At 41.1% G+C, this 17,941-nt stretch overlaps 1 protein-coding gene across 1 annotated transcript in view; it reads left to right on the top strand.

Moving 5' to 3' along the window:
• LOC127455674 (tyrosine-protein kinase BAZ1B-like) overlaps positions 1-14,305 on the top strand; it is a 43,403-nt gene extending 29,098 nt beyond the window's left edge. Inside the window, exons 19-20 of the mRNA XM_051723704.1 lie at positions 49-155; positions 13,377-14,305. Coding sequence (XP_051579664.1) covers positions 49-155; positions 13,377-14,007 — 738 coding nt within the window. The 3' untranslated portion in view covers positions 14,008-14,305. The remainder of the gene's footprint in view (positions 1-48; positions 156-13,376) is intronic.
• Positions 14,306-17,941: the final 3,636 nt, after the last annotated feature.

The raw sequence follows: 17,941 nt of genomic DNA, 5'->3' as shown, positions 1-17,941 counted from the left end.
TTACGGTTTCTTATATAGTTTGTGAAGTGTTGTGTTGATTGTGTGCAGGTTCGACAGAGCTCCAAGTCAGGAAGTAAGAAACAAACGGTTCAGCTGGAGAAATGTGAGGAGATCCTTCAGAAGCTTCTGAAATTCCGTTACAGTTGGCCCTTCAGGTACACATTCTTGCACATACAGCGGCTAGATTCAAATAACTTATCATGGATTGGTCTTATTACTACTATGTTGTTTCCCTAAACAATTTTTAGTAGACTTAATATTGTTTGTTGCGCTGGCCCATATGGCAGTCGTCATGGACAAGTTTTCGGTCACCAATGCCATTGTGGAAATGCGTTATTAGCAGTCAGCCATGATTATTCTGTGAGCAAAAGAGTCTAGTAATAAGGGGTTTACCATGATAAAATGAGTAGTACGAAGACTTTTTTTCTCTGTTGCTTTGCTTTATTTCCAAATGTCCCACAGTTGCTGTGTTTTTCCTCCACGTCCAACGCGGTCCGCCTTGACATTGTGCTGCAATAGTGGGGTTACCTTGTGTCACGCTTTGAGATTCCCTTGGCGCACTTGAGTGCATATGCAGATGCCCCGGGCGATTAGTCATTATTTTAAAGTGGTGTGTTCTAGTTACCAAACTCTCTTTAGACACTTCAAATTTCAAACTAAATTTCGATCACATTTGTAACCGGTGGAATTAAATGGGTTAAGCTCAATCAACAGCATTTGTGGCTTAATGTTGATTACCTCAACATTCAAATAATTTAGACTGGTCCTTAGTTTATAAAAAAATCATTCTTACAGTAAAGCACTTGCAATCAAAGTGAATGGGGCCAGTCAATAAATTCTAAAATACTCAGTTTCAAAAGTAAAGCCACAAGATGTGAACATTTTGTCATCTGGATGTAAAGGAATAGTTCACCCAAAAATAAAAATTCTCTTAACATTTACTCATCCTCATGCCATCCCAGATGTGTTTTTCTTCAGCAGAACACAAACGTAGATTTTTGGTAGAATATTTCAGCTTTGTATGACCATAAATTGCAAGAGAATGGGTGCCAAATTTTTAAAGCTCCAAAAGGCACATATAGTCATGAAAGTAATCCATACGACTTGGATTAATGTCTTCTGAAGCAAAATTCTGTAAGGAATAGATCAATATTTAAAACTTTTTATACTCAAAATTCACAAGGTTTGAGGTCCTGCAGCCTTTCGCCTGATGTAAGCGTGTTTGCAAGTTCACACAAGAACTGATGTATGAAATACGAAAAAATACAAAAGTGCAGTATTGTTTACAATAGATGATCATAGATATTCATACATAGATGCCTCATTTGGCTGGTTTGATACGTTAACTGCGGCACCATCTTGGAACGTTCAACAAGGAGAGCTGTTTGAATGCAAGTTAATCGGGGTTCCCAAGCATCCTGGAAAACCTGGAATTTTGCAATGCAGTTTTCCAGTCATGGAAGAGTAATGGAAAATGTGAAATAACTGTCCTGGAAAATAATTTAGTGTAGTAAAACTGTGTCTGTGTCGCTAACAAAGTTGATACATGTACAAAAATGTGGTAACGATCGGGATTTGAGATAGGTGCCAAATACACAAATTTGTATTTTTATTTTTTTATTTATTTTTTTTTTTTTTGTGTATTTGCAGCAGGCTGTGCATCGTGAAACAACATCAATGGTTGAAAACAAAGTGGAATTTCATATTTTGGATGAAAATGAAATTTTGATTGCAAAATGAATCAAATTAAAATTGCGATGTGTCCTAGTGTGACCGCAAATTAGGGTGTTTTCAGACCTGTAGACCGTTTGCTTTGTTCCGAAACGGGGACTAAATTGTTACAGTGTTGCATTTTCTTCTTGGTTCAGTTCGCTTTCACAAGACAACATTTCAAAACGGACCAAAACTATGTCAAAAGTCACGTGAGCAAGCTGTCCCCTTATTGGTCACTGTGTTTGTTCGCTGATCCAGGATTAAGCTCATCCATTGATATACCGGTTAAAATGATATGCCTGTAAAAAAAAAAGAAAAAAAAAGTCAACCATTACAAATTTTACAGAATTTAAGCGTCGCCAGTTTAAAATTATCTGCCACTCGGATGGATATGAGTTGTAAAGTTTCCGTCATTAGTTGTTTTGCATTATTTCTCCATTGAAACATGCCTGTTCTCACAGATCTCTCTCTCTCTCCCTCTTTTGCACGTACACGCACACACACACAAACAGCAGAGTAAAGCGTAAAAATCTAATATAGTTGCCAAAAGGCTATATCCACGTTTTGATGATTAATTGTGATGATGAAAAGAACTGATCTACAAATGTCTTCTCCAAAGGTCCCTCAGTTATGTTCATGGTTTTTATAGGGATATTGTTTGGTTCATTGGTCTGTTGGGTCGGTTTGCATTCTCACCACAAGCAAACGACTCCAGAGTTTGTTTGCAATCGGTCCGAGACCACATAGTTCAGGCGGTCTCAGACCGATTGTTTTGGTGCGGATCTGAGTGCGATTGCCATGCTTATATATACCAAAATGAACCGAACCAAGGGAGAAAAAGCGCCCTGACTAAAATGTTTCCAATTGAGCAATCAATAACAGATGAAATGAGGGACTTAGATTAAAAAATAAATAAATAAATAAAAAAATCTATTCTAGAATTAATCTTATGGACTGATGAAAACAATGTATAGTCCCTACCAGATGGGTTCAGAAGTCTCCAAATATCTGTAAGACCAAGATTTTTACACATCCTGTGAAGCGGCAGTGTTGCTCTAGGGGGCTTACACATTTTTGCTTCACTATGATCAAGGACTGAGTCCATCAAAAGATTAGTCTCCTCCCAATATTATATCATGAGGGGTGCCAACAGCTTGCAACATCCTTTCAAGATTGATAAAAAAGCCCTGATTATCAGTGTTAGGTGTGTGGATATTCGCCAAAATCATCCTAGCATTTCTGCTAAAACAATAATGACACACTCCTAATTTCTTTAATCTGTTTGTGACATTTGAATTGTAAACTCAGCAAAAAAGAAACGTCCCTTTTTTAAGACACTGTATTTTAAAGAGTTTTGTAAAAATCCAAGTAACTTTACAGATCTTAATTTTTAAAGGGTTTAAATGTTTTCCATGCTTGTTCAATGAACCATAAACAATTAATGAACATGCACCTGTGAAACGGTTGTTAAGACACTACCAGCTTACAGACAGTAGGCAATTCAGGTCACAGTTATAAAAACTTAGGACACTAAAGAGACCTCTTTACTGACTCTTTTAAAAAAAAAAAAAAAAAAAAAAAACACCAAAAGAAAGATGCCCAGGGTCTCTGCTCATTTGCGTGAACAGGCATGCTGCATGAGGACTGCAGATGTGGCTAGGGCAATAAATTGCAATGTCCGTACTGTGAGACGCCTAAGACAGCACTACAGGGAGACAGGAAGGACAGCTAATCGTCCTCGCAGTGGCAGACCATGTGTAACAACACCTGCACAGGATCGGTACATCCGAATAATCACACCTGTGGGACAGGTACAGGATGGCAACAACAACTGCCCGAGTTACACCAAATCAAATCAAATCACTTTATTGTCACACAGCCATATACAGGTGCATCTCAATAAATTAGAATGTCGTGGAAAAGTTCATTTATTTCAGTAATTCAACTCAAATTGTGAAACTCGTGTATTAAATAAATTCAATGCACACAGACTGAAGTAGTTTAAGTCTTTGGTTCTTTTAATTGTGATGATTTTGGCTCACATTTAACAAAAACCCACCAATTCACTATCTCAAAAAATTAGAATATGGTGACATGCCAATCAGCTAATCAACTCAAAACACCTGCAAAGGTTTCCTGAGCCTTCAAAATGGTCTCTCAGTTTGGTTCACTAGGCTACACAATCATGGGGAAGACTGCTGATCTGACAGTTGTCCAGAAGACAATCATTGACACCCTTCACAAGGAGGGTAAGCCACAAACATTCATTGCCAAAGAAGCTGGCTGTTCACAGAGTGCTGTATCCAAGCATGTTAACAGAAAGTTGAGTGGAAGGAAAAAGTGTGGAAGAAAAAGATGCAAAACCAACCGAGAGAACCGCAGCCTTATGAGGATTGTCAAGCAAAATCGATTCAAGAATTTGGGTGAACTTCACAAGGAATGGACTGAGGCTGGGGTCAAGGCATCAAGAGCCACCACACACAGACGTGTCAAGGAATTTGGCTACAGTTGTCGTATTCCTCTTGTTATGCCACTCCTGGCGTCTTACCTGGGCTAAGGAGAAGAAGAACTGGACTGTTGCCCAGTGGTCCAAAGTCCTCTTTTCAGATGAGAGCAAGTTTTGTATTTCATTTGGAAACCAAGGTCCTAGAGTCTGGAGGAAGGGTGGAGAAGCTCATAGCCCAAGTTGCTTGAAGTCCAGTGTTAAGTTTCCACAGTCTGTGATGATTTGGGGTGCAGTGTCATCTGCTGGTGTTGGTCCATTGTGTTTTTTGAAAACCAAAGTCACTGCACCCGTTTACCAATAAATTTTGGAGCACTTCATGCTTCCTTCTGCTGACCAGCTTTTTAAAGATGCTGATTTCATTTTCCAGCAGGATTTGGCACCTGCCCACACTGCCAAAAGCACCAAAAGTTGGTTAAATGACCATGGTGTTGGTGTGCTTGACTGGCCAGCAAACTCACCAGACCTGAACCCCATAGAGAATCTATGGGGTATTGTCAAGAGGAAAATGAGAACAAGAGACCAAAAAATGCAGATGAGCTGAAGGCCACTGTCAAAGAAACCTGGGCTTCCATACCACCTCAGCAGTGCCACAAACTGATCACCTCCATGCCACGCCAAATTGAGGCAGTAATTAAAGCAAAAGGAGCCCCTACCAAGTATTGAGTACATATACAGTAAATGAACATACTTTCCAGAAGGCCAACAATTCACTAAAAATGTTTTTTTTATTGGTCTTATGATGTATTCTAATTTTTTGAGATAGTGAATTGGTGGGTTTTTGTTAAATGTGAGCCAAAATCATCACAATTAAAAGAACCAAAGACTTAAACTACTTCAGTCTGTGTGCATTGAATTTATTTAATACATGAGTTTCACAATTTGAGTTGAATTACTGAAATAAATGAACTTTTCCACGACATTCTAATTTATTGAGATGCACCTGTACACAAGTGCAATGGTGTGTGAAATTCTTGGGTGCAGTTCCGATCAACATAGCAGTCGTGACAGTGATGAGACATATACCAATTTACAATAACATCAAATTAACACAGCACAATTTAAACATCTGATATACACATAATTACACTCAACAATATACAAATAATAACATACACTATGCAGTATACAATACACACTATATAGATACACATTATACAATAAAAATAAAAAATAAAAAAATATAAAAAAGTATATATAGAATGTACAGTATTGTACTGTATTGACATTCAGGCTGTCAGTTGTTAGGAGAGAATATAATATAATAATAATATAATTTATGACAGTCCGGTGTGAGATATAAGAGTAAGGGTAATAAAGTGCAGTGATGATGTATTTTGATTGTGGGAGATCAAGAGTTCAGAAGTCTGATTGCTTGGGGGAAGAAGCTGTCATGGAGACGGCTGGTGCGGGTCCTGATGCTGCGATACCGCCTACCTGATGGTAGCAGTGAGAACAGCCCATGGCTCGGGTGGCTGGAGTCTCTGATGATGCTCCGAGCTTTTTTCACACACCGCCTTGTATATATTTCCTGGAGTGAGGGAAGCTCACCTCCGATGATGTGTCCGGCAGTTCGCACCACCCTTTGCAGTGCTTTGCGGTTGTAGGCGGTGCTATTGCCGTACCAGGCGGAGATGCAGCCAGTCAGGATGCTCTCTACAGTGCAGGTGTAGAACCGTGTGAGGATGTGGCGGTTCATTCCAAACTTCCTCAGCCGTCTCAGGAAGAAGAGGCGCTGATGAGCCGCCTTCACAACGACTTCAGTGTGGATGGACCATGTGAGTTCCTCAGTGATGTGGACACTCAGGATCTTGAAGCTGCTGACTCTCTCCACTGGTGCTCCATTGATGGTGATGGGACTGTGTTCTCTGTCTTTTCTTCTGAAGTCCACCAAAAGCTCCTTTGTCTTATTGACATTGAGGGAGAGGTTGTGCTCCTGACACCAGTGTGTCAGAGTGTGCACCTCCTCTCTTTAGGCTGTTTCATCATTGTCAGTGATCAGACCTACCACCGTCGTGTCATCAGCAAACTTAATGATGGCATTGGAGCTATGTGTTGCCACACAGTCGTGTGCAAGGAATACAGTAGTGGGCTGAGAACACAGCCCTGTGGGGCTCCAGTGTTGAGGGTCAGTGATGAGATGTTGCTGCCTATTCTAACCACCTGGCGTCTGCTTGACAGGAAGTCCAGGATCCAGCTGCACAGCGAGCTGTTTAAGCCCAGAGCCCGGAGTTTCTCATCTAGCTTTGAGGGCACTATGAATGCTGAGCTGTAGTCTACAAACAGCATTCTCACATAAGTGTTCTTTTTTTTCCAGGTGGGAGAGAGCAGTGTGTATTGTGGATGCAATGGCATCATCAGTGGAGTGGATGTTGCGGTAAGTAAACTGCAACGGGTCAAGAGAGAGAGGCAGCACAGACCAGATGTAATCTCTGATTAGTCTCTCAAAGCATTTGCTGATGATGGGGGTCAGAGCAACAGGATGCCAGTCATTTAAGCAAGTGATTTTTGATTGCTTTGGAACAGGCACAATGGTGGATGTTTTAAAGCATGTGGGGACTACAGACAAAGAGAGGGAAAGGTTGAAAATATCCGTAAAAACACCAGCCAGCTGGTTCGCGCATGCTCTGACGCGGCCCGGAATGCCGTCTGGACCCGCGGCTTTGCGGATATTTACCCGTCAGAAGGATCGGGTTACATCCGCTACAGAGACGAAGAGTGAACTAACCTTAGTAGATTCAGCCGCGAGAGCTCTCTCCGCGAAGGCGGTGTTATTTCCCTCAAAACGAGCATAAATAGTATTTAGCTCATCCGGGAGAGAGGCAGCGGTGTTCATGGCAGAGTTTTTATTCCCTTTAAAGTCTGTGATGTTAATTCCCTGCCACATGCTTCTAGAGTTGGTGGTGTTAAACTGTCCTTCAATCTTGCTCCTGCACTGGCGTTTTGCTCCTCCGCATTCCCGGAATTAAAAGCGGAGGTCCGCACATTAAGTGCCACGCGAACATGGTTATTTATCCATGGATTCTGATTCGAATAGATCCGTATTGTTCTGGTCGGAACCACATCCTCTGCACTTTTTGATGAAACACATTACGCTATCAGCGTAAAGCTCGATGTCGTCATCGGAGGCGGACCAAAATGTCTCCTAGTCCGTGTGATCAAAACAGTCTTGTAGCATGGAATCTGATTGGTTCGACTAGCACTGGATCGTTCTGAGGGTGGGTGCTTCCTGTTTCAGTTTCTGCCTGTAAGCGGGCAGAAGCAGAATGGAAGAGTGGTCCGATTTGCCAAATGGTGGGCAGGGGAGGGATTTGTAGCCATCCCGGAAGGGAGAGTAGCAATGGTCCAAAACCCGGTCCCCTCGTGTGTTGAAACTAATGTGCTGGTGGTATTTTGGTGCGACTGATTTTAAACTGGCTTTATTAAAGTCCCCAGTCACAATGAACGTGGCCTCAGGGTGCGCGGTTTCCTGCTCACTTATCCCATACAGTTCCTTGAGTGCCCGGTCTGTGTCGGCTTGTGGGGGAATGTACACAGCTGTGATAATGACCGCTGTGAATTCCCTCGGTAGCCAGAATGGTTGACACAGAAGCATAAGAAATTCCAGATCAGGAGAGCAGAAAGACTTGATAGAACGTATGTTCCTCTGATCACACCAGGATTTGTTGATCATAAAACATACACCACCTCCTCTGCTTTTACCTGAGAGGTCTTTCGCTCTGTCCGCTCGGTGCACAGAGAACCCCGCGGGTTCAATGGCTGAGTCTGGAATCTCCGCAGACATCCAAGTTTCCGTAAGGCAGATAATGCAGCAGTCTCTTGTATCTCGTTGGAAAGAGATCCACGCTTTCAGCTCGCAGAGCTTGTCATCCAGAGACTGAACATTTGCCAGTAGAATAGTGGGTAGCGGGGGTCGATTTGCATGGCGTCATACTCTGATGCGAACGCCAGCTCTGTTTCCCTTTTCCTTTTGCATTTCTGCGGCCGTGCTGCCGAGACAAAGGGCTCCGCTTGCGTGTTTGTAAACAGCGGGTCGGCATTGAGAAATTTGAAGTCCGGTTTATGGTGTGAAATTGCTGAACCAATGTCCAAAAGTGTTTGTCTGTCGTAGACAATAAGGCAGACAACATCCAAGACAAAAAAAAACATAAGAATTGTGAACAAAACAAACAAAACACTACTATGTTGTGTCGGAGCTCTCAACGCAGCAGCCATACTCGGTGCCATCTTGAGTCCAAATGACCAGGAATGTACAATCCATCCATCAGTGCTCAGACTGTCCGCAATAGGCTGAGAGGCTGGACTGAGGGCTTGTAAGCCTGTTCTAAGGCAGGTCCTTACCAGACATCACCGGCAACAACGTTGCCTATGGGCACAAACCCACCTTCACTGGACCAGACAGGACTGGTAAAAAGTGCTCTTCACTGACGAGTTGCAGTTTTGTCTCACCAGGGATGATGGTCGGACTCGTGTTTATCGTCAAAACAATGAGCGTTACACCGAGGCCTGTACTCTGGAGCAGGATCGATTTGGAGGTGGATGGTCCGTCATGGTCTGGGGCAGTGTCACAGCATCATCGGACTGAGCTTGTTGTCATTGCAGGCAATCTCAATGCTGTGCGTTACAGGGAAGACATCCTCTTCCCTCTTGTGTTATCCTTCCTGCAGGCTCATTCTGACATGACCCTCCAGCATGACAATGCCACCAGCCATACTGCTCGTTACGTGTGTCATTTCCTGCAAGACAGGAATGTCAGTGTTCTGCCATGACCAGCGAGGAGCCCAGATCTCAGGTCTGGGACCTGTTGGATCGGAGGGTGAGGGCTAGGGCCATTCCCCCCAGAAATGTCCGGGAACTTGCAAGTGCCTTGGTGGAAGAGTGGGGTAACATCTCACAGCAAGAACTGGCAAATCTGGTGCAGTCCATGAGGAGGAGATGCACTGCAGTACTTAATGCAGCTGGTGATACTGATACTGACTGTTACTTTTGATTTGGACACCCCACCTTTGTTCAGGGACACATTCAATTTCTGTTAGTCACATGTCTGTGAAACTTGTTCAGTTTATGTCTTAGTTGTTGAATCTTTTTATGTTCATACAAATATTTACACATGTTAAGTTTGTTGAAAATAAAAGCAGTTGAAAGTGAGAGGACATTTCTTTTTTTGCTGAGTTTAGATGTTTACTTATCACTGTAATGACTCCCCTGCTCTTACTTGAGCCAGCACTAAAGAAAACATGTCCACCCCATATCTTTCCAAATTTTTCAGCCCAACCCATTCACATTCCACGTGGAGAGACAATCCACCCATTAACATTTGACATTTTGACATTAGAAAAAATTGATTGTGTGTCAAAAACTAAATTATAAAGACCACATTCCAACATTAGTGCAATAATCAAACCCCAAACTTCCTCCAGAACTAAACGGAAAAAAGAAAAACATGTGCATTAACCCCACACACGACAGCGCCAACTGACGTCCATCCCTCTAAACTAAAACAGTCCATGTATGCCTACAAGAGCCCCCGCGACAAATTTGCCGTTGGATTGCTCAAGTCCGGTGTTTGTATACAGATTTTGTGAGACAGAATTACATAAAATCTATGAAACAAACTCCAGCCAATAGGAGGCATAAGCACGAAGAATGTTCAGATTCATCCACAAACTGTCCTGAAGGAGTGTTACTACACAAAACAAACTCCAGCCGCTAGGCGGAACCAGCATAAAAAGAACCAAAAAAAGCACCCAGTTTCCTCGAACAGTCAAGTGAATGTTCAGTGAGTCAGGTCCACTCTGCTGCAAAGCGAGCACCACACAATGACTTACTCATTCCATTGACTTTATGAATGACAATGCTCGTTGGGGTCAAGTAAATACTGTGCGGCCTTCCTTAGCATCTATTCTCAACCTGGCTGGGAACATCATTGCAAAAGTGACCCTCCGTCGATGCAAGAGTTTCTTGAAGGAGTGTTACTACACAAAAACTCCAGCCGCTAGGCGGAACCAGCACAAAAAGAAACAAAGGCGCCCAGCATCCTCGGACGGTCAAGTGAATGTTCAGTGAGTAAGGCCCACTCGACTGCAACATTAGAATCACACCATGACTTACTCATTCCATTGACTTTATGAAGGACATCGTTTGCTGTGGGCATGTAAATATTTTGCGGCCATCCATAGTTTCTATTCTCAATTTGGCCGGGAACATCAGTGCAAATGCGACCTTCCGTTGATTGTAAGAGTTTATTGCATTCCTTGAATCGATCTCTCGTCGAATTCGCAAAGTCTGGGAACAAGAAAATGTTGTGGTTCTTCTAAGAAAGCCATCCTTTGCTCTTTGCCTCACATTACACAAGATCTTTATCGGAAGATCTCAGAAATTTGGCCAGAATTGATCGGGGCCTGCCTCCCTCAGCGGATCTCCGAGCCTGAGCACTGTAAGATCACTCAATTTCCAGCTTATGGCCTGTTATGTCGAGCAGACTCTGAAAGAGCTCGTCCAGAAATTCCACCATATTCTGACCCTCTGCTCACTCAGCAATTCCAACAATTCGGATGTTGTTTCGCCGGCTACGATTCTCCTAAGTCTTCCAACTTTTCCCAAACACGTTCCAGGTCCACCTTGGTCGCTAGCGGATTAGCAGCTAATTCCCTCTCTGATGACTCCAGATAATCTATCTGTTTCTCAACATCCAACACTCTTGTAACCAACTCAGTGAATTTCGTCTCCATGGCAGTGATCGCTTGATGTATTACAGCAAGATCCTCCAAATCAGCAACGACCTTCGTCAGCATTGCCATCATGCTCAACAGTTGACGCTGAATCTTTTCCACCGCACCATCCAAATTGAGTTCCGGGCTCGAGGCCTCCGAAGGGGCTTCTGCTTGAGCACGTAAGTGTCTTTTAATGTCTCCAGAGCCTGAGTATTTTGATTTCTTTGACATATTGTCTTCCTAGAATCAGGGTGTATTGAATCTCACCGGTTTAAGACATAAAAAGTATTAAAACTAGAAAAGTGCGCAGAGCTCACCGCTCACATGTCCGAACCTTGCATGGCGTCACGTGACTCTCACATCATAATCGCTTGTGTATTTTTGCTTAGTCAAAAATGGGTGTAAATATAACACCCAGTGTGCACATAAAATGTCCTGGAAAATTGTGCCTTGAAAATATTGGGAACCCTGTTAATGGAGGAGATGCCTCAGACCGAGCTCTTTACTCAGACCGCTGCATGAACTGCTTTTGTGTGGAAACGGTATCGCATACATTTTATGGACCTACTGAGCTGAGATGCTCTTCTAAAAATCTTTTGTGTTCTGCTGAAGAAAGACCGTCATACACAATTTGGGGTGGCATAAAAGTGAGTAAATAAGAGAATTTTCATTTTTGGGTGAACTATCCATTTAAGTGTGATTTTAAAATGTCTTACTAACCTTGTCTGTGCGAAGTTATACCCAATGTTACATCTACTGTCATGACAGTGAAACCCTGTAATCACTGTATTGGATTTAAGTTTACACAGATAACATTAGTAACCTGTACAGGTCTCAATGATAAGGATTTTTCTTGCTTGTTTGGTAGGGCCAGTAGTTCAGTTTTTACTGGCCCTGCCAATATTTTCACTGGCCCCAATGCTAATTGAAAAAAATGTGGCAGGAATATTATCAATATTTTTCATAAATCTTTTTTTTTTTTTTTTTATAAATATCGAACTTTGCTGAAATACTGACATACAATGCAAACATTCTTGCCATTCTCACTAGAGCAGGGGTCAGCATCCTGTGGCATGCGTGCCAGCATTGGCACATGGAGGGGTAATCCATGGCACGTCAGCAATGGTGAGAGAGTAGACTATTTTATGTATATAAATTCCGCACCTGCATTCCAATCTTCATCTTGATGTAATCCTTTCTCCTGATCATGCAGTGTGTTTTCATGAGCTGAATGGGAGTCTAAATAAAATGTTAAAATGTGATGAGACTGCAGTATACCAAACAGACTCGTGCAGCACGTGCAAGACATTCCCTCATCACGAGCCGGCAGCCCTTCACTTTCAGTCAATCGTGCGAGTAAACGTGCCCGCTTTACTTCAGTCAGGCTGCGCGGATGACAGCCTACATTCTGTGTTTCATTAGTTTCTTTTTGCTTTCAGAACAACACGTGATGTAATAAGGAAAACTCCACTATTACTCATTGAGATTTCCAACCCAGCATACAGGTACAACCTCCTGAAACCATAGTCTCACTCAAATTACATTAAACGATTAAAAGAGAAAACTTAAACCCACATCGTGTGGTTGAAAAATCTATTCAGAGTCTATTCAAAATATAAATTAAACCTGGAAATAAAGTTTTAGGATTTTGCAGGTGTGATTCACCGAAAAGGGCTAAATAGTCGATCGGCTTGTGATGCGTGAATGGCTCGCACACGCAGCGCGAGTCTCGTCACACTTTAATAGTGTTTAGTCTCCCATTCAGCTGATGAAAACATGCTGCGTGATCACGAGGATTACATCAAGATGTAGATTGGAATGCAGGTGTGAAAAACGTCATAAAAATAAAATGGCCTGCTCTCACTGTTGCTTGTGTGCTAGTTGATTACCCCTCTGCGTGATTTAGTAAAATGTAGTATGACATAATATAAAAAATATTTAAGATTCCACACCATTTCGTGTTCAGTAATCAAATAAGCAAATTTGTGACATTAACTGTTAACTCTTTGTACAAAAGGACAGGGTTTCCTTCATTAAAGAACTTTCATAAGATGCTCTGTGAAAATTCACACGCAGGATCATGATTATATCATAATCATCGGGTTTTGCACAAATTTTTCACTCAAACTGTTATGCTGATAATATCATTAGTAATGAAAAATACATTTAATTTAGAGAAAATAAAAAATGGCACTCCATGTCAAAAAGGTTGCCGACCCCTGCACTAGTGGCTAGATAATGTTACCTTTTTACAGCAGAATTTGTAACAATGTTTAATGCATCACACAATTCCAAATTTTAAGTTTGGAGGGCATAAAACACATTTACAAGGTCAAGAATTGTAACATTTAGCGACAACGAAGCACTGGGCCAGCGGCCATCCTTATTGTTGAGCTCTGCTGTATGAAACACATTTCTAATTCCCATACTCTCCTCACTTTCACCAGGGAACCTGTGTCTGCTGAAGAAGCCGAGGATTATCAAGAAGTCATCAGCAACCCGATGGACTTCACCACAATGCAGAACAAGTTCACGTCCCAACAGTATCGCAATGTCCAAGACTTCCTAGAGGACATAAAGCTCATCTTCTCCAATGCGGAGGAGTACAACCAGCCCAGAAGCAATGTCCTCAGCTGTATGGAGCGCACTGAGCAGGCTTTCATCGAGCTTCTGCAGAAGAACATTCCTGGGGTCAGCTACATGCGCCGGCGAACGCGCAAACGGCCTGTGTTTTCCTCTGAGGAGGACGACGAGGAGGAAGAAGGGGAGAAGATACAAAACGGGAAGCAAACAAAGGCCAGACAGAAGGAAGGTGCAGGACAACGGAGAACCAAGCAAAGCTCTGGACGGCAAAATCGAGCCGAGAGTGAAAGCGAGGAAGACGACAAGGAATCTGTAGAGAGGAAGAGCAAGCGGACGAAAAGGAAGCTTTATCAGGAACAGGAAAGTGATGGTGAGAAGGACAGCAGAAGAACAGGATTGAGAAGAATGTCACGTGGTGTGACTGATGACAAGGAAGCCAGCAGTGACGAGGACTCGCCCGCCCAGCAACATTCCAAGAGGCTAAAACACACATGAAGACCAGGGGGCTTTTTTTCATTATCCTTTTAATCACAAGAAAGCACGGGCCGCCCCATACCTGCTGCATATTGGGCAGAGCCCTCCCTCACCCCTGATGTAGATGTTTGTTTATTTGACTATTTGGGGGTTTATGTTCATATTTTGGAGAAAGATGATTTTATATTTGTAAGTTGATTAATTACAGTGACACTTGTTTTTCAACCTGGAGATTTGCATTTGAGAATTAGATGTTATCTCTGAGCTCTTAAGACATTTCGTTTGATATTTGACCTAAAAAAAAAAAAAAAAAATCAAAGGCAAAATTATAAATGCATTTAAACTACTTGTATTCCCAGATAGATTGTAACTGGGTTGCAACAGCACCTAGCCATGTCACATTTTGATGGTGTTGATGTCTCAAAGATTCGTTTTGACATGTAAATGTTTTAGAGCAATCTAGAATAAGACAGAAATTATCTACCAGAATGAAACTTGGAGGACTGGTTGTGCAGACCTTTAAACTGAAGTAACCAGTGACTGTTTGTAAAACAGATCTTATGTGCTCTGCATTTCCTGTGAACTGTTTAATTGGCACTAAGCCCTCATGGTGGTATAATGTTAAACTAGGAAGTCGTCTTTCCTTTTTGATTGTGCCACCTTTTAGTCTTTTTTTTTTTTTTTTTTTTTTTTTTTTTTTGGTCATTTTACAATAAAAATGATTGTCTTTAAGTTTTGTTTAATAATTAAGGCAGACAAGGCATCCTAGCCTTGTTTTTGAATAAAAAAAGCTGTTTCTCTAAGGGAATAAGAGCAGCATGAGTTTTTAAAGTCAGTAGGTGGTACCCTACTACAATTTTTTACAAATGTATTGTTTTCAAGATAAAGTTCAGTATATCAGTATAGAGAGAAAATAAATTATAACCCTTGACACAAACATTAAAATTCCACTGTCTGATTGGATGGCACGGAATGGTTTCCCAGTTCCAAGTATTCCTGCCAATTCTGGATTAAAACAAATTTTTAACTGAGATTTCTGCTTAAATTCCCCTCTCATCTAAATTAGGCTCCAACTTAATTTGGGGGAAAAAAACCAAGGTCATTTTATCATAACTTGTGTTTTTGTTTTTGTTGTTTGTTTTTTTTTTTCATGCTGTGCTTGGTGTAACTGATCAAATTTACATTTATGTCTATTTTCTTAAACGCTTTACGGCATATTTTTCATCTTCAGTTTTCATCAATTATCATAATGGCTGAAAATGGGCAGAAATTGTGGAATGTACCACCAAGATGTTGTGGGTTCTGTCTTCTGGGTTTAAGAGAGTCACCTCACAGGTGTAAATGCTTTCTTTCGGTTTGGAGGTATTAGTGGTGATCAAGTTTTCATATGTATTTATAGCTCTGCAACTTAAGGATGTCCTAACCTCTTTTGCAGCCACAGATTCTTTGAGATTTAAACGTTTGTTTCTGAAAGTGTTTTCCTTTTTTAAGGATCACTTTAGTGTCACTGCCAGTTGTAAAATCTTGTTATATAAAAGTGAGAGGTAGGGAGGAAGGGACTGGTAGCTTTTTTTTTTTCTTTGTGTAATTCTTTACTTTTTAATAAAACCTTGTACAATGTCCAAGATTTGTCATGGTCGTTCCTCTCATGGTCTTCAACCCCCTCCTCTACCTCTCATCTGAGCCATAAAAAATATTGATCGATCTTAGTTTAAAAACAGTCAAATCCAGAGGCGTAGTTGGACACTTTCAAAACCAAGTGAGCTGCCTATGTAGGCAGTTTTTCAAGGCATTATAAATTCATTCCAGATGCAAAGGCTTTTCCAAAATGTAGGTAGCATGATGCTGCTGTTTTCTAGGATGTCTCATTTTTGCCAGATTCTATGGCAGCATCGCATACATCCTTTGTGAAGAAGGCAGCTCCATAATTGTGTGGAGCTCATCTGTTATAAAACGGTAAACTGCCTGCATAGGGTACCTTTTAAGGCAGCAGTGTAACTGGCATGGAACTTCATAAGTAACTGATTTGGAACACTCTATGTAGGCAGTGACTCCGCTCCTCACTAAAATGTAGGTCAGGCTTGACTCACTATTTATTAGTTTGCCTTAGCATGTGGCTAAGATAACGATGCAAAACAATAATCAGTGGTACATAGTCTATTTTAATTTGTTTGCATAGTTTGATATTTTTTTGGCATGTAATTAACTACAACATTTTCTCTCACTTCGTCTGCTATCTTGAATTATTTATCGCAGTGCATTGTGTGATATCCTTCTCTGTACATCTGTATGTTCACGCTAATTGGTTTTATTTTTAAGCCTTTTTCAGTTTCCTAACGTCTTCTAAAATATGCGGTTATGGAAAGCATTTGAAAATCTGTTTTCTGGGGTGGAAAATGCTGTTCCAGTGTGACTTAGAGGCGTAGGCGTAGCAAAAGCAATGTATTTTCAAACAAAAACAGATAAGTGTGGACTTGGCCTTCGAATTTGGCCAAAATTAGGTAAGAAGCATTATCATGCAGCCTAACAGAAGTCTTTAGCAAGTCAGTCCACTGGAGGCCATCTTTGGAGCTCTCCTAGGAAGCTATTTCCAGTCATGAAACTACAGCTTCATCTATCTATTTGAATGATGAAAAACTGAAATTTCCAAAATGGTCGGTCAAGATTACGATCAAAGAACATATTTCAAATCTGCAGTAAAATCTGACAATACTGGTATCATAAAATGTGCTTCTTTAACTCCCGATTAAGTAAATTAAAAAAAAAAAAACTTTCTGGATTGTATAGCTAATGCGCATGTACGTTCTCGAGTTGATTGACAGACTATGTTTGTATCTAAAAGGTGATTGGCTCTTTTACCTGTAAGGCGAGACTTTCTTTTCTGAGCAGAAACGGTGGAAAAATCCTTTCCAAGATGGTTGACGAAACGGAAATGTTGATTCTGAATTTAGTAATTAAATACCAAAAATTAAAAACAGTTCAAATTAATAACATATTTTACTAATATTTGTGTGTGCTGTGTATTTATATGCTTATTAGAGTATCGAGTGATTAGTTTAGCAACATGCCAACTGTAGGAGGCTGTTTAGTCAATTCATTATATAGTATTTGTAGAAGTTACATATTTACACATTTATTATAATTTTTTTATAAATCTTTTTTGATTGCACAATTTTTTCTTATAAGTTTTACATTGAGTTTGCATTAAATTGTATAACAACTAAAATGGTTCTGTCCCTTTAGAATAGCAGCACAAAGGTGTTTGGGTTGAGTGTATTGACGAGAGTTGAGTCGCAGACACTTTATTAACGAGAAACTATTAAATCAAATGTGAGTTGTCTCCTGTGTTCTATTTGTTTGACCCACTGCTTATATTCCTGCCTATGTGGAGCATTCCAAATCAGTCACTTATGAGGTCCCATGATGATTAGGATGCTACCTTGTAAGGCAGCTGCATGTGCAGGGAGTAGAAAACAAGGTAGTTCACTCTGCTTTGGTCCAGAGCCTTAGTTTTACGATCTAGTGACAGTGGACATGTTCAAAAATCAAAAGTGTTTTTTTGAATTTATCCCATGAAAGTTGTTTGTATTAACCGTTCCCCCACTGGCCCTCACTGCTCCTTTTGTCCATGCTGTCCATTCTGTGTCACATCACCGCTCAGCCAGCCTGGCTCCAGACTTTCCACTGAGCAGAGAAAAGAGACAGGGCTTAAACCTGAGATAGAAATGAAAAGTTTGAATTGTTTTGCAGGAGAAGAAAGCATGAAGACAGATGCAGCCCTGTTGATGAAGTGAATGAGTAAATTACAGTAATACACGGGAGAGATTGCGAAGTTTGAGATGGAAAGTGGAGGGTCAGTTGAGGTTAGGCAGTGCAAATTGGGAACATTCTAAAAAAGAAAATAGCTTACGCAGTGTGCATTGATGCCTGTGTCAAACACCCGTCTCTGTTCCTA

This window comes from Myxocyprinus asiaticus, chromosome 18 (assembly GCF_019703515.2).
Source record: "Myxocyprinus asiaticus isolate MX2 ecotype Aquarium Trade chromosome 18, UBuf_Myxa_2, whole genome shotgun sequence".
Lineage (NCBI taxonomy): Eukaryota > Metazoa > Chordata > Actinopteri > Cypriniformes > Catostomidae > Myxocyprinus > Myxocyprinus asiaticus.
This window is presented reverse-complemented; position numbering and strand designations above follow the sequence as displayed.